Source organism: Bubalus kerabau, chromosome 1, assembly GCF_029407905.1.
Source record: "Bubalus kerabau isolate K-KA32 ecotype Philippines breed swamp buffalo chromosome 1, PCC_UOA_SB_1v2, whole genome shotgun sequence".
Taxonomy (NCBI): Eukaryota; Metazoa; Chordata; class Mammalia; order Artiodactyla; family Bovidae; genus Bubalus; species Bubalus kerabau.
The window spans coordinates 215031400-215045450 of NC_073624.1; the positions used below are offsets into that span (position 1 = coordinate 215031400).

Consider the following 14051-nt stretch of genomic DNA (forward strand, 5'->3'; position numbering starts at 1 on the left):
GTTCATGTCCATTGCATCAGTGATGTTATCCAGCCATCTCATCCTCTGATGCCCTCTTGTTTTGCCCTCAATCTTTCCAGTATCAAAGAAGTATCACTTTTCCAATGAGTTGACTGTTCACATCAGATGACTGAAATACTGGAGTTTCAGCTTTAGCCTCAGTCCTTCCAATGTGTATTCAGGGTTGATTTCCCTTAAGATTGACTGGTTTGATCTCCTTGCTGTCCAAGGGACTGTCAGGAGCCTTCTCCAGCATGATAGTGTGAAGGCATCAGTTCTTCGGCACTCTGCCTTCTTTACAGTCCAGCTCTCGCAGCTGTCATGACCACTGGGAAGACAGCCTTGACTCTACGGACCTTTGTTGGCAGAGTGATGTCTCTGCTTTTCAACACACTGTCTAGGTTTGTCTTAGCTTTCTTGCCAAGAAGCCAACGTCTTCTGATTTCGTGACTTCAGTGATTTCAGTGGGTTATAACCTATTACTATCATTGTTTATACTGATGGCTTCTCTTATCTCTGGTTTGGCCTGTGGGTGCTCTTTCAGGCTGTCTTCATGTATCCACTTGTCATGTGTCATCATTCTTGGGCACTTTCTTGCTTTCTGGCTCAGTAACGTGTTGCAGGCTCATCTTGTACTTTGAAAGCTCATGAATCAGCCATGATTCCTTTTAGTGGAGAATAGTATTTAGAAACCAAGAAGACAAGTCCTGAGAGATCAGTGCTATTAGAATGTCTCTGCTCTTGGTCTCAGCAGACGGAGCTAGGGAATCTTGACTATATACACATTGAAGTCCATGAGTTTCAATTGTAATCTCTGTTGTAGTCCCACTACCATTGGATTCATTCTCGTTTTCCCTTTTCCATATTTGTGACTTCCTTCTCTGAGAGTAAGAGACCTTACTTCCATTATCTTATATATATTTATTTGATCAGTTCCACTGTATGCAAGGAGCTGACTATTGGAAAAGACTCTGATGCTGGGAAAGATTGAGGACAGGAGAAGGGGACAGCAGAGGATGATGGCTTCATCGACTCAGTAGACGTGAGTTTGAGCAAACTGAGAGATAGTGAAGGACAGGGAAGCCTGGGATTGCAGTCAGACATGACTTAGCAACTGAACAACAAAAACAAGGGTATGTAACCATTCTGTCATTGCTTGTGCTGCCCCCTTACTCTACTCCAGTTTCCACATATGCGAATGCTTACCTCGCCTAATGTTTTAGGACTGAATTTTTCAGGAAAGGGCTTGGTTTTTTTTGGTATTTTTTTAAAGTTTATTTAGAAGTTTTGCTTACAAGAATATGCAACGTTATGGTGCTGTATTGTGGAAAATTTTCTTTACCTTTAAGAGATTCCATCATGTGATCACTATAGTAATTGAAATTATCCTTTATTAGATTCTCACTTTTCCCCAAGTGGTACTTTATTATTCAAAGTACAAGAGTTTCTGTGCTATAATATTTATTCTTGGAGTCATTCAACAAACACATATTGAGCACACATTCAACAAACACAACTATGTAATAGGCACATTTTAGGTGCTGAGAGTACAGTAATGAACAAAAGAAATTCCTACCTTCCTGGAGCTTATGTTACAGTGAAGTAGATACTATAAATAAATAACATAGTGTCAGGTAAACACTAGAAAGAAAAATAAGACAGAGTCAGAGGGGAAGAGAATAAAAGAGTCTGTTTTAGATGTAGTGTTCAGACAGTGCCTCTGTGAGGAGACTGTGTCTGAGAGAGACTTGAAGGAAGAGATGGAGTGAGATTATATCTGGGGGAAGAGTATTCTTGGTGGAGAAAATAGTGACAAACCCTAAAGTAGAAGCATTGTTAAGCTTGTTGAAGGAACATTAAGAAGGTGAATGTGACTGGAGCTGAGTAGAGAGAAAGAGTAGGAAATTATTTGAATAGTAAAAGGCCTTTAGCTATTAAAGTAGAGTAATTGATGTCAGTTGACATAGTGACCTTACCAGAAGCAGTTACACTGAAAGATTTTGGGTTCTATTATATGTACATATTTAAAAGGGTTTTCAGTCTTCAGTGGAAATTATTAAGTCATTTTAGATTATATGATAAACTGATATAAGGTAGAGTTATAACAGTATGTGTGTGTTTAGAACTGCAAATCTGCGCCAACTTGGCTTAAATATAGCCCTGCATAGATGTCTTTCCAGAATTAGAGATATCAGATTAAAAGACCCCTTGGCCCATATAGATGATCAGATATGATTAACTGAAAGCAAAATCAAATTAGGATGGGAACAGCCTAATAAGAAAAGAACCATGTGTAATTAATATGACACATATAGAACTAATGAATCTGTGGTTCAAGACATTGGCTATTTTCTTGTTTGAGTTGACATAATCTGTTAAACCTAATCTTAAAGGAAAATTGAACTTTATATTAAAATTTGCTGCAAGAACAGGAAAAAACAAATAGAATCAGAAGACTACAGGATACTTACTTCCAGATCAGAAACAACATATGTATTATCCTGGCACTGTTTCATTAAAATAAAATGAATGTTCAGAATTTTTTAACAAAGGAAGTCGGAAATGAGACCAGAAGGGAAACCAGGGACATAGAGGATCTTATAAGCTAAGATAAGGACTTTGGAAGTTTTGAGTAGGAAGTTGATCTGATCCATGTTTTAAAAGGTAATAGGATGTGTAAGGAATAAATCATAGAAGGATAAAAGAAGATTCAAAGGTATCAGCTGATCACGGGCTTTCAGACTTTGAATATAATCTACAGTAAGAAATACATTTTAAATAGTGACCCAGTATACATATTCATATAGTGTATATTTGTAATGAAACCTCACAATACTTAACCTTTATTACATGTGACATCCTGCAATATTTTCCATTCTTAACTGTCTTCTATTTCTTAACTAAAAAGATAGTTTACAGCTTACTGATTTTGTAACTCATTAATTTATCGTATCTACTGTTTGAAACAGTGTTAATCCACTAGGACAAAGCATTATTGTACAATGAACGTTGTAGAGACTTGTATGGTGCCTTCTTGTTTGAGAAATAATTTTTGAGGGAAATCTCACCTTATAATTGGGCATTTATGGTACTTTGAATACTTGATGGCCTTTTACTAGTTAGAAGTGAAAGTAAATGTTCTATTCATAGTAATTTACAAATTGCAGAATCCCTAGCAGCAAGTTAACTACATTTAATTTAAAGGAAGATGGTGGCTCAGACGGTAAAATCATCTGCCTACAATGCGGGAAACCCAGGTTCGATCCCTGGGTGGGGAAGCTCCCTGGAGAAGGCAGTGGCACCCCAATCCAGTACTCTCGTCTGGAAAATCCCATGGACTGAGGAGCCTGATAGGCCACAGTCCATGGGGTCGTGAAGAGTCGGACACGACTGAGCGACTTCACTTCACCTTTACAAAAAAAGTATGAAATTTGATTGGAAGATAAAAAACAGTTTTGAATAAATGGAGAGACATATCATGTTTATGAGGGAAAGAAAGTTTTTTTGTGTGTGTGTGTGTGTGACTGTTGCACAGCTTGCGGTTTCTTAGTTTCTCCGCCAGGGATCAAACCCTGGCCCTCTGCAGTGAAAGCGTGCACTCCTAACCAATGGACTGTCAGAGAATTCCTGAAAGAAAGATTTTCTATCGTAAAATGTCAAACAATCCAAAATAAATACATAAATCAAATATATTTCCTAAGGATTTCACTTTTTTGTGTGTGGGAGACTGCAAAAAGTGGTCTTATACTTTTGTGTTATGTCTGAAAATTTTCATAATCAAAAGGTTTGTGTAAGAAAGATATTACACTTCTTTCTTTATAACTTCCTTTTTATTAATTTTTGACTGTACTGGATCTTTGTTGCTACAAGAGGGCTTTCTCTAGTTGCAGTGAGCATGGGCTGCTCTCTAGTCGTGATGTGTGGGCCTCTTCATTTCGGCGGTTTTTGTTTTTCTTGTTGCAAAGCACAGGCTCCAGGATGCACAGTCTCAGCAGTTGTGGCACACAGGCTTCATTGCTCCTCAGGACGTGGAATCTTCCCGCACCAGAGGTCAAACATATGTCCCCTGCATTGGCAGGCAGATTCTTAACCAGTGGACCACCAGGGAAGTTCTTAGTATTCTTTTTGTAGTTTATCTAAATTGGTAGATGTACATCTGGTTTATTCATTTTATTCATAATTAGTCTGTTTTGTGAATAATCTACAATTTATTCAGTCTCCTGCTGATGAATATTTAATTTTTTTCAAATTTTTCATTATTATAAACAATTAGGCAACTAACACATGTGGATCTGCTTCTTTTGTTCTGAAAGAATACCTGTATTTTAAAAAAATTTTTTGGCAGAGTAATGCATATAGATGGTGATTGCAGCCATGAAATTAAAAGACGCTTACTCCTTGGAAGGAAAGTTATGACCAACCTAGACAGCATATTCAAAAGCAGAGACATTACTTTGTCAACAAAGGTCCATCTAGTCAAGGCTATGGTTTTTCCAGTAGTCATGTATGGATGTGAGAGTTGGACTATAAAGAAAGCTGAGCGCAGAAGAATTGATGCTTTTGAACTGAGGTGTTGGAGAAGACTCTTGAGAGTCCCTTGGACTGCAAAGAGATCCAACCAGTCCATCCTAAAGGAAATCAGTCCTGGGTGTTCATTGGAAGGACTGATGTTGAGGCTGCAACCTCAGCATCAGTATTTTGGCCACCTGATGCGAAGAGCTGGCACATTTGAAAAGACCCTGATGCCGGGAAAGATTGAAGGCAGGAGGAGAAGGGGATGACAGAGGATGAGATAGTTAGATGGCATCACCAACTCAATGGACATGAGTTTGGGTAAACTCTGAGACTTGGTGATGGACAGGGAAGCCTGGCATGCTGCGGTTCATGGGGTCACAAAGAGTCAGACACAACTGAGCGACTGAACTGAACTGAACTGAATGCATATAGACTAGCGTTCCCCAGATACATATTACTTATGTGTATATGCTTTTGTAGGCTTCCCAGTCCTACCTCTCCTTCTATATATATATACTTGTGTATGTTTGTGTAAGTATTGTGTAATTGATGAAAGGGTTTGAGTTAGACTAATGGTATTTGTATGTTGGTTGCATGGATTGAGGGGGTATGATCAGAAGATAAGTATTTTTTTGTTATATCTCTTAAAGGTAAAGAGTCCCCAGGTGTTAGTTTTGTATGAGTGCCATCTTTTTAAAAATATGCATCTTAATAATTTCTTTTCATTTTCTAGTTTTATGGGCAGAAATGACAATATATTCCTGAGAAGTGGTGGTTCTAGAGATTAATTTTTTTTTATATATAACAGTTTTAAAATGTACAGTCAGGACTTCCATAATGGTCCAGTGGCTAAGAATCTGCCTGCCAATACAGGGGACATGAGTTCCATCCCTGGTCCTGGAAGATGTGGAATCTTCAGAGCAACTAAAAGCAACTGAAGCCCATGTGCCCTAGAGCCCATGCTCTGCAACAAGAGAAACCGCCACAATGAGAAGCCCACACCCTGCAGCTAGAGAGTTGCCTTGGCTTGTGCACAGCAGTGAAGACCCAGTGCAGCCAAAAATAAAATGAAAAAAAGTTTTTTTAAATGTATAGTTCAATGATTTTTTTAGTGTACTTACTAAAAATTGCAACCATCACTACAACCAACTTTAAAATCCAGAGCGATGGGATGGGGAGGGTAGTGGGAGGGGGGTTCAGATGGGGAACACATGTAAACCCATGGCGGATTCATATCAATGTATGGCAAAAACCACTACAATATTATAAAGTAATTAACCTCCAACTAAAATAAATAAATTAAAAAATAGATAAATATATAAAATAAAATATCTTTATCATCCCAAAAAAGAAACCCCATACCCATTAGCGGTTACTACTATTCCCTCTTCCAGCTGTTGTAACCACAAATCTACCTCTGTGTCTTTGGGTTTTCCTGTTCTGGACATTTTATATAAATGATTTGTGCAGCGTATGGTCTTTTGTGAGTAGTGCCTTTCACTTAGTATAACGTTTTCAAGGTTCATCTGTGTTATAGCATGTCATTAGTACTTCATTCCTTTTTATGTCCAAGTAATATTCCATTGTATAGTTAAGCCCCTTTTGTTTATCTTCAGTAGTTAGTGGACATTTGGATGTTTCTCCTTTTGGGCTATTAAAAATAATAATATTGTCAACATTTGTCTACAAGTTTTTAGGGAGACCAAGAGTGGAATTGCTGGATTATATGATATCTATGTTTAACATTTTGAAGAACTGCCAGATTATTTTCCCGTGCACTTGCACTGTTTTACATTTCCACTAGCAAAGTATGAGGGTTCCAGTTTTTCCACATCCTTGTCAACGTTTGTTATTTGCCATCTTCTTTTTAACCATCCTAGTGTAAGTGGTATCTCATTGTAGTTTTGATTTGCACTTCTCTTATGACTAATAATGTTAAACATTTTGCCATTTGTTTATGTCTTTGGAAGTATATTTGAATACTATTTAAAGCTTTTGCTCATTTTTAATTAGGTTATTTGTCTTTTTGTTGTTGAGTTGTAAGAGTACCATATATTTTACTATATGTTTTTAAGTATTGCTTTGTTTGTTTGTAAGACTAATTTTTCCTGCTCTTGTTGGAAGGTCCTGTCCAGAATGCCCTGATGTCTTCACAAGTGTCAGTGAGCCAAGGGTATAATTCTCACCTTCCAGGATCCTACCCTCATCTAATACCAGCAAAGACCTTGAATCCAGTATCCGGACAGTCTAACTCTGGTGGTTCCCAGACTGTTTCTCCATTAAGTAATTATCAGGGACCTGGACAAGCTCTTTATGGACCACCTGTGGCTTCTCATCCAGTGACACCTTCACTCCGTAGTGGTCCTAGTCCTCAAATGCCACTACCTACTTCTCAGAACCCAGCTGCTACACCAATGCCTTCTGGTAGCTTTCTTCCTGGAGCCAGTGTATCATCACCTTCAAATTGGCAGTATAACTATTTGTCACAGACAAACCATTGTCCTCGTGTGTCATCCCAACCAACCATGACTGGGAATACAAATTTGATGAGTCCTCAATATGTTTCTTCTGGAGATTCTTCACTTCAAAACAACATCATAAAATCAGGTAGAGTTCTTATAGGAGTGCTAGAAATGGGAAATTTTTGCTTATTTTAAATGTTTAAATTACTATTTCAGTCTTAAAATCATATGGAAGACGGTTTATTTTTTTGATCACTGTTAATCTTTAGATTATTTCTGTAACTTTTGGGTTAAGTTAAAATCATGATTGTTTCTGCTTTGCTTCTTTCCTTTGAAGATATTATCTGAGTTTCTTTGGGTCACCCATGAAATTTTAGGGTTTCAGGTATATGTGCAGAATCACTTCCTTGAGGACTGGCCAGTACTTACATTAGCAAGGTTCCATCTTGTATTCTAGGGAAGCTCAATCCCTGTGGTCTCTCTTTGGACTTGATCTAAGGCTTGACTTATCTATTTGTTAAGGCACAGACAATTTTTGACTCCAGAAATCCAAGAATCCTGGAGGGGCAGTGAAAACAGACTTACTTTTGGAGTGAGGAGTTCTATTGAGCACATCTGTGGTCAGAAAGCCATGCACAGAGGTTTATCCCTGTGTTTTTTTTCCTAAGGTTTTATAGCTTTAGTTCCTACGTTTAGGTGTTTGATCAATTTTGAGTTAATTTTTGTACATGGTGTTTTTAGTGAAAGTTGCTCAGTCATGTCTGACTCCTTGTGACTCCATGGACTGTATAGTCCTTGGAATTCTCCAGGCCAGAATACTGAAATGGGTAGCCTTTCCCTTCTCCAGGGGATCTTCCCAACCCAGGGATCGAACCCAGGTCTCCTGCATTGCAGGCGTATTCTTTACCAGCTGAGCCACAAGGGAAGCCCAAGAGTACTGGAATGGGTAGCCTATCCCTTCTTCAGGGGATCTTCCCGACCCAGGAATTGAACCAGGGTCTCCTGAAATGCAGGCGGATTCTTTACCAACTGAGCTATCAGGGAAGCCCATACGGTGTTAGTAGGTAGGGATTTAACTTTATTCTTGTGCATGTGGATATATAGTTGCCTTGGACTTTTTGATTGAAAGTGTGTTCTTCCTCCCATCAAATGATCTTGGCACCCTTGTTGAAAATAAAGGTTATGTTGATCATAAATGTAGGATTTATTTCTGGACTTTGAATTCTGTTCCATTGATCTGTGTGTCTATTTTTATACTGTTACCAAACATCTTGATTACTGTAGCTTTATGGTAAGCTTTGAGTTTGGAAATATTGACTCCTCCAACTATTTTTTTTCCCCAAGATTGTTCTGTCTGTCCTCAGTCCCTTGGATTTCCTTAAGAATTTTAGGATCAGCTTGTAAATTTTTGGAAAAAAAAAAAAAGATAGTTGTGATTTGGATAGAGATTGTTCTGAATCTGTACATCAATTTGAGAAGAAAGCTATGTATTCTTGGACTCACTTTGATCATTAAATCTTTTTAACCTCATTGTTTGGTCATATGTGGTTCAAAAGTAGGTTCAGTTAACCATTTCACTATTCCTTTTTTATTTTTTTTCTACTATTCCTTTTTTGCTATTAATTCAGATTCTGTATTGGGATCTGCAGATTGATTTTGTTCAGCAGACATCCTCAAGGAAATGAACTAGTAAAAGTTTTCAAGTGAAATGGTATTATCAGTTGTTACCTTTTTATGTTAATATGTATTTCTGCATCTAGATACTACATGTACTTCATGCATTTTATAGTTTGTTAACTGTTGAATCTATTTTTCTTAGCCTCTTGACTAGCCACTAACCTTGGTGAATGCATTTTGGTCTTGTAAAGATTAAGGGTGCCTCTAGAAACTTGGTTTCTTTGGAGAGATCTTCTGACCCATCATTGTTAGAACCAAAATCCTTCTGATTATTTGTATTCTTATTTATTTGACACTGTGAGTGAGCATTAACCATTTGAAATTAATGAATGTTCACTTCTTAATTAAGAATTGTAGATAACATTTATTGAATATTTGTTATTTTCCAGCATTTTACCAAACTTGAATGTGTGTTATCTTATTTAATTTTTATAGCAGTGTGTTTTACAGATAAGAAATATGAGGCTTGAATAATTTGCCCAAAGCCACAAGAAAATAGGTTAGGGAAATGTACTATTTAAAAACTATTTGGGGGACTTCCTTGGTGGTCTAGCGGCTAACATTCCATGTCCCCAGTGCAGGGGACCCACATTCAATCCCTGGTCAGGGAACTACGTCCCATTACCACAACTAAAGATCTCACATGCTGCAACTAAGACCTAATGCAGCCAAATAAATAAATATTTTAAAAATAAATAAATAAAAACTATTTGGAAGAAAGTGTAGCCTCTCATTAAAAAGCATGTGATCAATAATCTGAATTTTTTTTAGCTATACCAGAAGGTAGACCACCCTGAGGTGCCCCCAGGTAGAGCACCTTGATTATAGCACAGATGTGGTGACAGAGATGTAAGGAAGTGCCAAAATTTAGGAAGGTTTCTGTGTAAAAGAAGCATATGACTGCTAAAAGAACTATATGACTGCTCTTCTCTTTTCTTAACGAGACCTCAAAAAATTCCCTGATTTTTACCTCTGTTTTTTCATCATTGTTGGTAGGTGCCTGATTGTTTGATCTCAAAATTGTGTCTAAGTTATGTAAAATATATAGTTCACATATTAAAATTCTCTAACTTTTTCTTTTCTTATAGGCCACCTTTTAGCATGTAATTAGTTTTAGAGCTCTCAGAAGCCAGATTCTGAAACTCTAGCTATTGGTGTTCTAAATAAGAGTCATTCAGCATGAAAAAATAATGTCTATTTTATGAAACGTAGCTTATTCTGGATTCAACAGTATTCCTCTTAAGCTGTGAAAAAATCTCAATAAGCTCACATGTATTTTGTTAAATATTTGATTGTTACATCTTTGTAGTCAGATGTATCATACATTCTTGTTCATGCTGAGTTGGAAATGTACCTTGCCCTTTTGTTCCTTTGACTGGTCTCTATTCTTTGATAAGGGAGTTCCATGGCAGTAATCTTTATCTTCACTTTTGAGAACAGGGCACTGACTAGTCTTGTTGGAAGATCATTTTTCAGTTTGGTTCCTGAGTTGGGAACATCCCCTGGAGAAGGGAATGGCTACCCACTCCAGCATTCTTGCTTGGAGAAACCCATGGACAGAGGAGGCTGGCGGGCTCCAGTCCATGGGGTCACAAAGAGTTGGGCATGACTGAAGCGACTTAGCACTGGAGAATTCAACAATGTTGAAGAGACACTGAAAATTTTTATATTTGGTGTCCTTATTCCTTCAATTTTATAAAACACAGAATATATTAAATTCAGAGGATAAAAAAAAGTATAATGAAAAATTAAATCACATGTATTTAATTAGTAGTATTTTATCTACTTTGTAGACTGTTGCTCCTTTTTGGCAAATGAGAAGTTGGTTGTGGGTTTTGGAACTTTCCATATCACACAGAATTTCCTCAAGAGTAGAACTTACTATCTATCCTAAAAGAAAATTGGTGAAATTGAGGCAGTGAGATACTGGTAGATACAAGGACAAATGCCATGATGTTTTTTAGTTTAGTTTGATGGATACTTTTAAGCATCTTGGATAGCAGTGTTTCATAAGGTTTATACATAAACTTTGGATCATTTCCTGATTTTTAAGCCTAGGGAGTATTCTTAATATAGGAGTAAGTCATTATTGAAAGTAACCTGCTTTTAATTATTACTAGGTAAACACTAAACAGTGTATACATTTATTATCTAATATTAACAGGTTATACCACCAATAAAAATGAACCAAAATGAAATAAAACTTGGAGAATTTAGGATAACCAGAATACTTCGTAGTTTTAGAAAGCTATCTAACCCTAATTGATGGTAATCGAATGGGCTATATTGATAAGTACTCCATAAAATTTTATTCATGTTTATTTCTACTGCAATATTTGACATGGCTTGTTGAAGCTCTGTGACCAGTTAATGAAAAATTAAGCAATAAACAGGGCATTGTGTCTACTCTATAAGTGATTTGATCCTGACTTTATATTGCTTTAACAATTGACAGGTAAGAATTATGGTGGCCTCCCAGGTGGCACAGTGGTAAAGAATTTGCCTGCCAGTGAAGGAGACACAGGAGACTCGGGTTCGATTCCTCAGTTGGAAAGATCCCCTGGAGTAGGAAATGGCAACCCACTCCAGTATTCTTGTCTGGAGAATTCCATGAACTACAGTCTATAGGATTACAAAGAGTGACACAACTGAGCGACTGAGTGCGTGTGTGCACACACACACACACACACACACACACACACATTAACACACAAGAATTATGGTAGGAAAGATTTGGAAATGTGTAAAGTAATCTGGGAAGTTAACTTGTTTGTAGTAATTTGTTGGTTTATAATGAAAATATAAATTTGGAAGTTATTTAGATTTGGTAAAAGGCTGTTTGGGCCTTTTTCTTAAGTTCTTAAGTGACGTGTGAAAAACCATTGTTTCCATAGGGTCTGCACTGCCCTTAGCGAATCCACCTCTGCCTACTTCTTTTCAACCAGGAGCTCCTCTTGGCCCCCCTCCAACTGGAGGAACACCTCCAGTGAGGGCCCTTACTCCTCAGAAATTGACACCTAGAACTGTGCCCCAGCCCTCATTTAATTCAACTAGCAACCAAGAAGGTAAGCAGGATAAAAACCAAGTCAACTCCTAAAGTTTTGACTCAGGGTGGAAGGATTAATATTATCTGAATTCTGTGCATTCAAGCCATATTTTTTCAGAAAATCTGGTTGTTTTGGTTTGAGATGCCCCTTAGGAATTTAGGGTTTAAAAAAATTACTCAGTTTTCCTTTTCTGTATTCTGGGCTGTGGACTAGCCTTTGGGATCACTGTTAACTTTTTTTGTTACTGTGCAGATTTTAAAAATCATGGCTATAAGGTTACGTATCTCTTGGTAGAGGGAGGTGAGAGGGGGACTTTTGCTTTTCTCCACATGATGTTGAAGCTATATTTTTAATACATCGGCTCTTTTTTGTGGAAGCAGGTTTTTGATTGCCACCGTTACTGTTAACAAACTGCCACTATTAACAAGCATTTATAAGCCTAAATAAAAAGTAAAATGTAAAAACATTTTCATGTTTTACAGTTTTAAACCATTATCTTCAGATGTAACTTTAAAATACAAGTTTATTAACTTAAAATGTTTTGTAAAGTAAGAAATTGGATTTTAGGAATAATATAACCATTGTATCAAGATTGGAAATAGGAAAACAGATGAAGGGGGGGAAAAGCCACTGCCCATATTCTACGACTCAGTACAATCAATATTACCATTTTTGTATTTTCTTCTACCATTTCCTTTTTTTAGTATTGTTAGTAGGGAAAAAAACTGACCTGTGTATAATTTGAAAAGGATCGTGTTAACAGTGAGTAACAAAATGATAAAGTAATGTCTTACATGATAATTTTGAAAATCAAGCTAGAATAAGTATTTAAACTTTTAGCCAACTAAAAATATGCTCAGGGCTTTCCTGGTGGCTCAGTGGTAAAGAATCCACCTGCCAATGCAGCAGACATGGGTTTGATCTCTTGGCTGGAAAGATCCCACATGCCACACAGCAACCAAACCTGTGCACCACAACTACTGAGCCTGTGCTCTAGAGCACAGGACCTGCACTGCTGAGCCCGCATGCCACAGTTACTGAAGCCCACACACCCCAGAGCCCATTTTCTGCACAAGAGTAGCCACTGCAGTGAGAAGCCCTCACACAGCGCCTGGAGAGTAGCCCCTGCTTGCTGCAATTAGAGAAAAACCTGTGCAGTAACTAAGACCCAGCACAGCCAAAAGTAAATAAATAAAATAAAAATATGTTCAGTGTTTTTGTTTGTTTCTACAAGATTACCAAGATTTTCTATTAATATATCAACTCATGGGTAAAGTCGTGGTGGTCTTGAGAATTGGAAAAGAGTTACTAACTTTATTGAAGTCATTAAACTTATCTATTTGGTATTAAAATGACTGTTTAAAGTTAGCACATTTATTTGTAGGTGCTAGAGGTGATGCTATTCACTGATTTGATTTCTTCTATACCTGAATTAGAGCTAATAAATTTTAGTGATAAATTATTATTATTAGTTTGCTGGACTAAAGCAATTGTTCTAATTACTATATATCACTTTAAAGTTAATTCCAGATTCTACTCTGTTCTGTATTTTTTTTTAAAGGTTTTTACCCTCATAAATAGTGTATCTCATCCTTATTTATCCTCATTCTTCAATAGTATTGATTTTGGTGACTTAGTGTAGTGTGTACTGTTCCTTAGAAGTTTTTATTTTTTTATTTTTTGATGTTAAGAACTCTTTATATGTTTGTTGGTCTGCACCATTTATCTTAACCACAACAAAAATTACTTTATATTTTAAAACTAAAGTCACTCTTTAAAGCTTCTCTGCTCTTGGGAAAGTCTCTCTCTTATATCAACTTGAGAAGCAAGTAGGCTGTGCTTACAAGTACCTTCATACAGACTGCCTTCCTTCTAAAACAGCTGCAAAACAGAAAGCCCTAAAGCCTTGCTGCTGCTGCTGCTGCTAAGTCGCGTCAGTCATGTCCGACTCTGTGCGACCCCATAGACGGCAGCCCACCAGGCTCCTCTGTCCCTGGGATTCTCCAGGCAAGAATACTGGAGTGGGTTGCCATTTCCTTCTCCAATTCCTTAGAAGTTTTTAATGCTGCTCTTGCAACTGGTAAAACTTTCAGATTGTATATAATTTTATAAACTCCACAAAGTACCATTCTTTTTAGAGGTTTATAAAGTTATTTGAAACTTTTATATATTTTGTATATTTAGAATCTTATATTGTTTGAAATTTTTATTTCAACGTGACATTTCCTGAGGTGTGGTTTAAGCTATTTGTCATTTGGGACATTGTTATAAATTTTAAACACTAAATCAGATCTTGCAGAAATTGTAATACTAGTCCTAATTTAAATATTGTTAATAAACTTCCTCCTTA

At 37.0% G+C, this 14051-nt stretch overlaps 1 protein-coding gene across 3 annotated transcripts in view; it reads left to right on the forward strand.

The window, feature by feature from the left end:
- The window catches only part of SEC24A (SEC24 homolog A, COPII coat complex component), a 73889-nt gene that overhangs the window by 20127 nt on the left and 39711 nt on the right, over nt 1-14051 (forward strand). For 2 of the 3 annotated variants that reach the window (XM_055553986.1, XM_055553964.1), the window contains exons 2-3: nt 6640-7122; nt 11549-11719. In XM_055553986.1, coding sequence (XP_055409961.1) covers nt 6640-7122; nt 11549-11719 — 654 coding nt within the window. The remainder of the gene's footprint in view (nt 1-6639; nt 7123-11548; nt 11720-14051) is intronic. The other variant, XM_055553975.1, reaches the window with a different exon arrangement.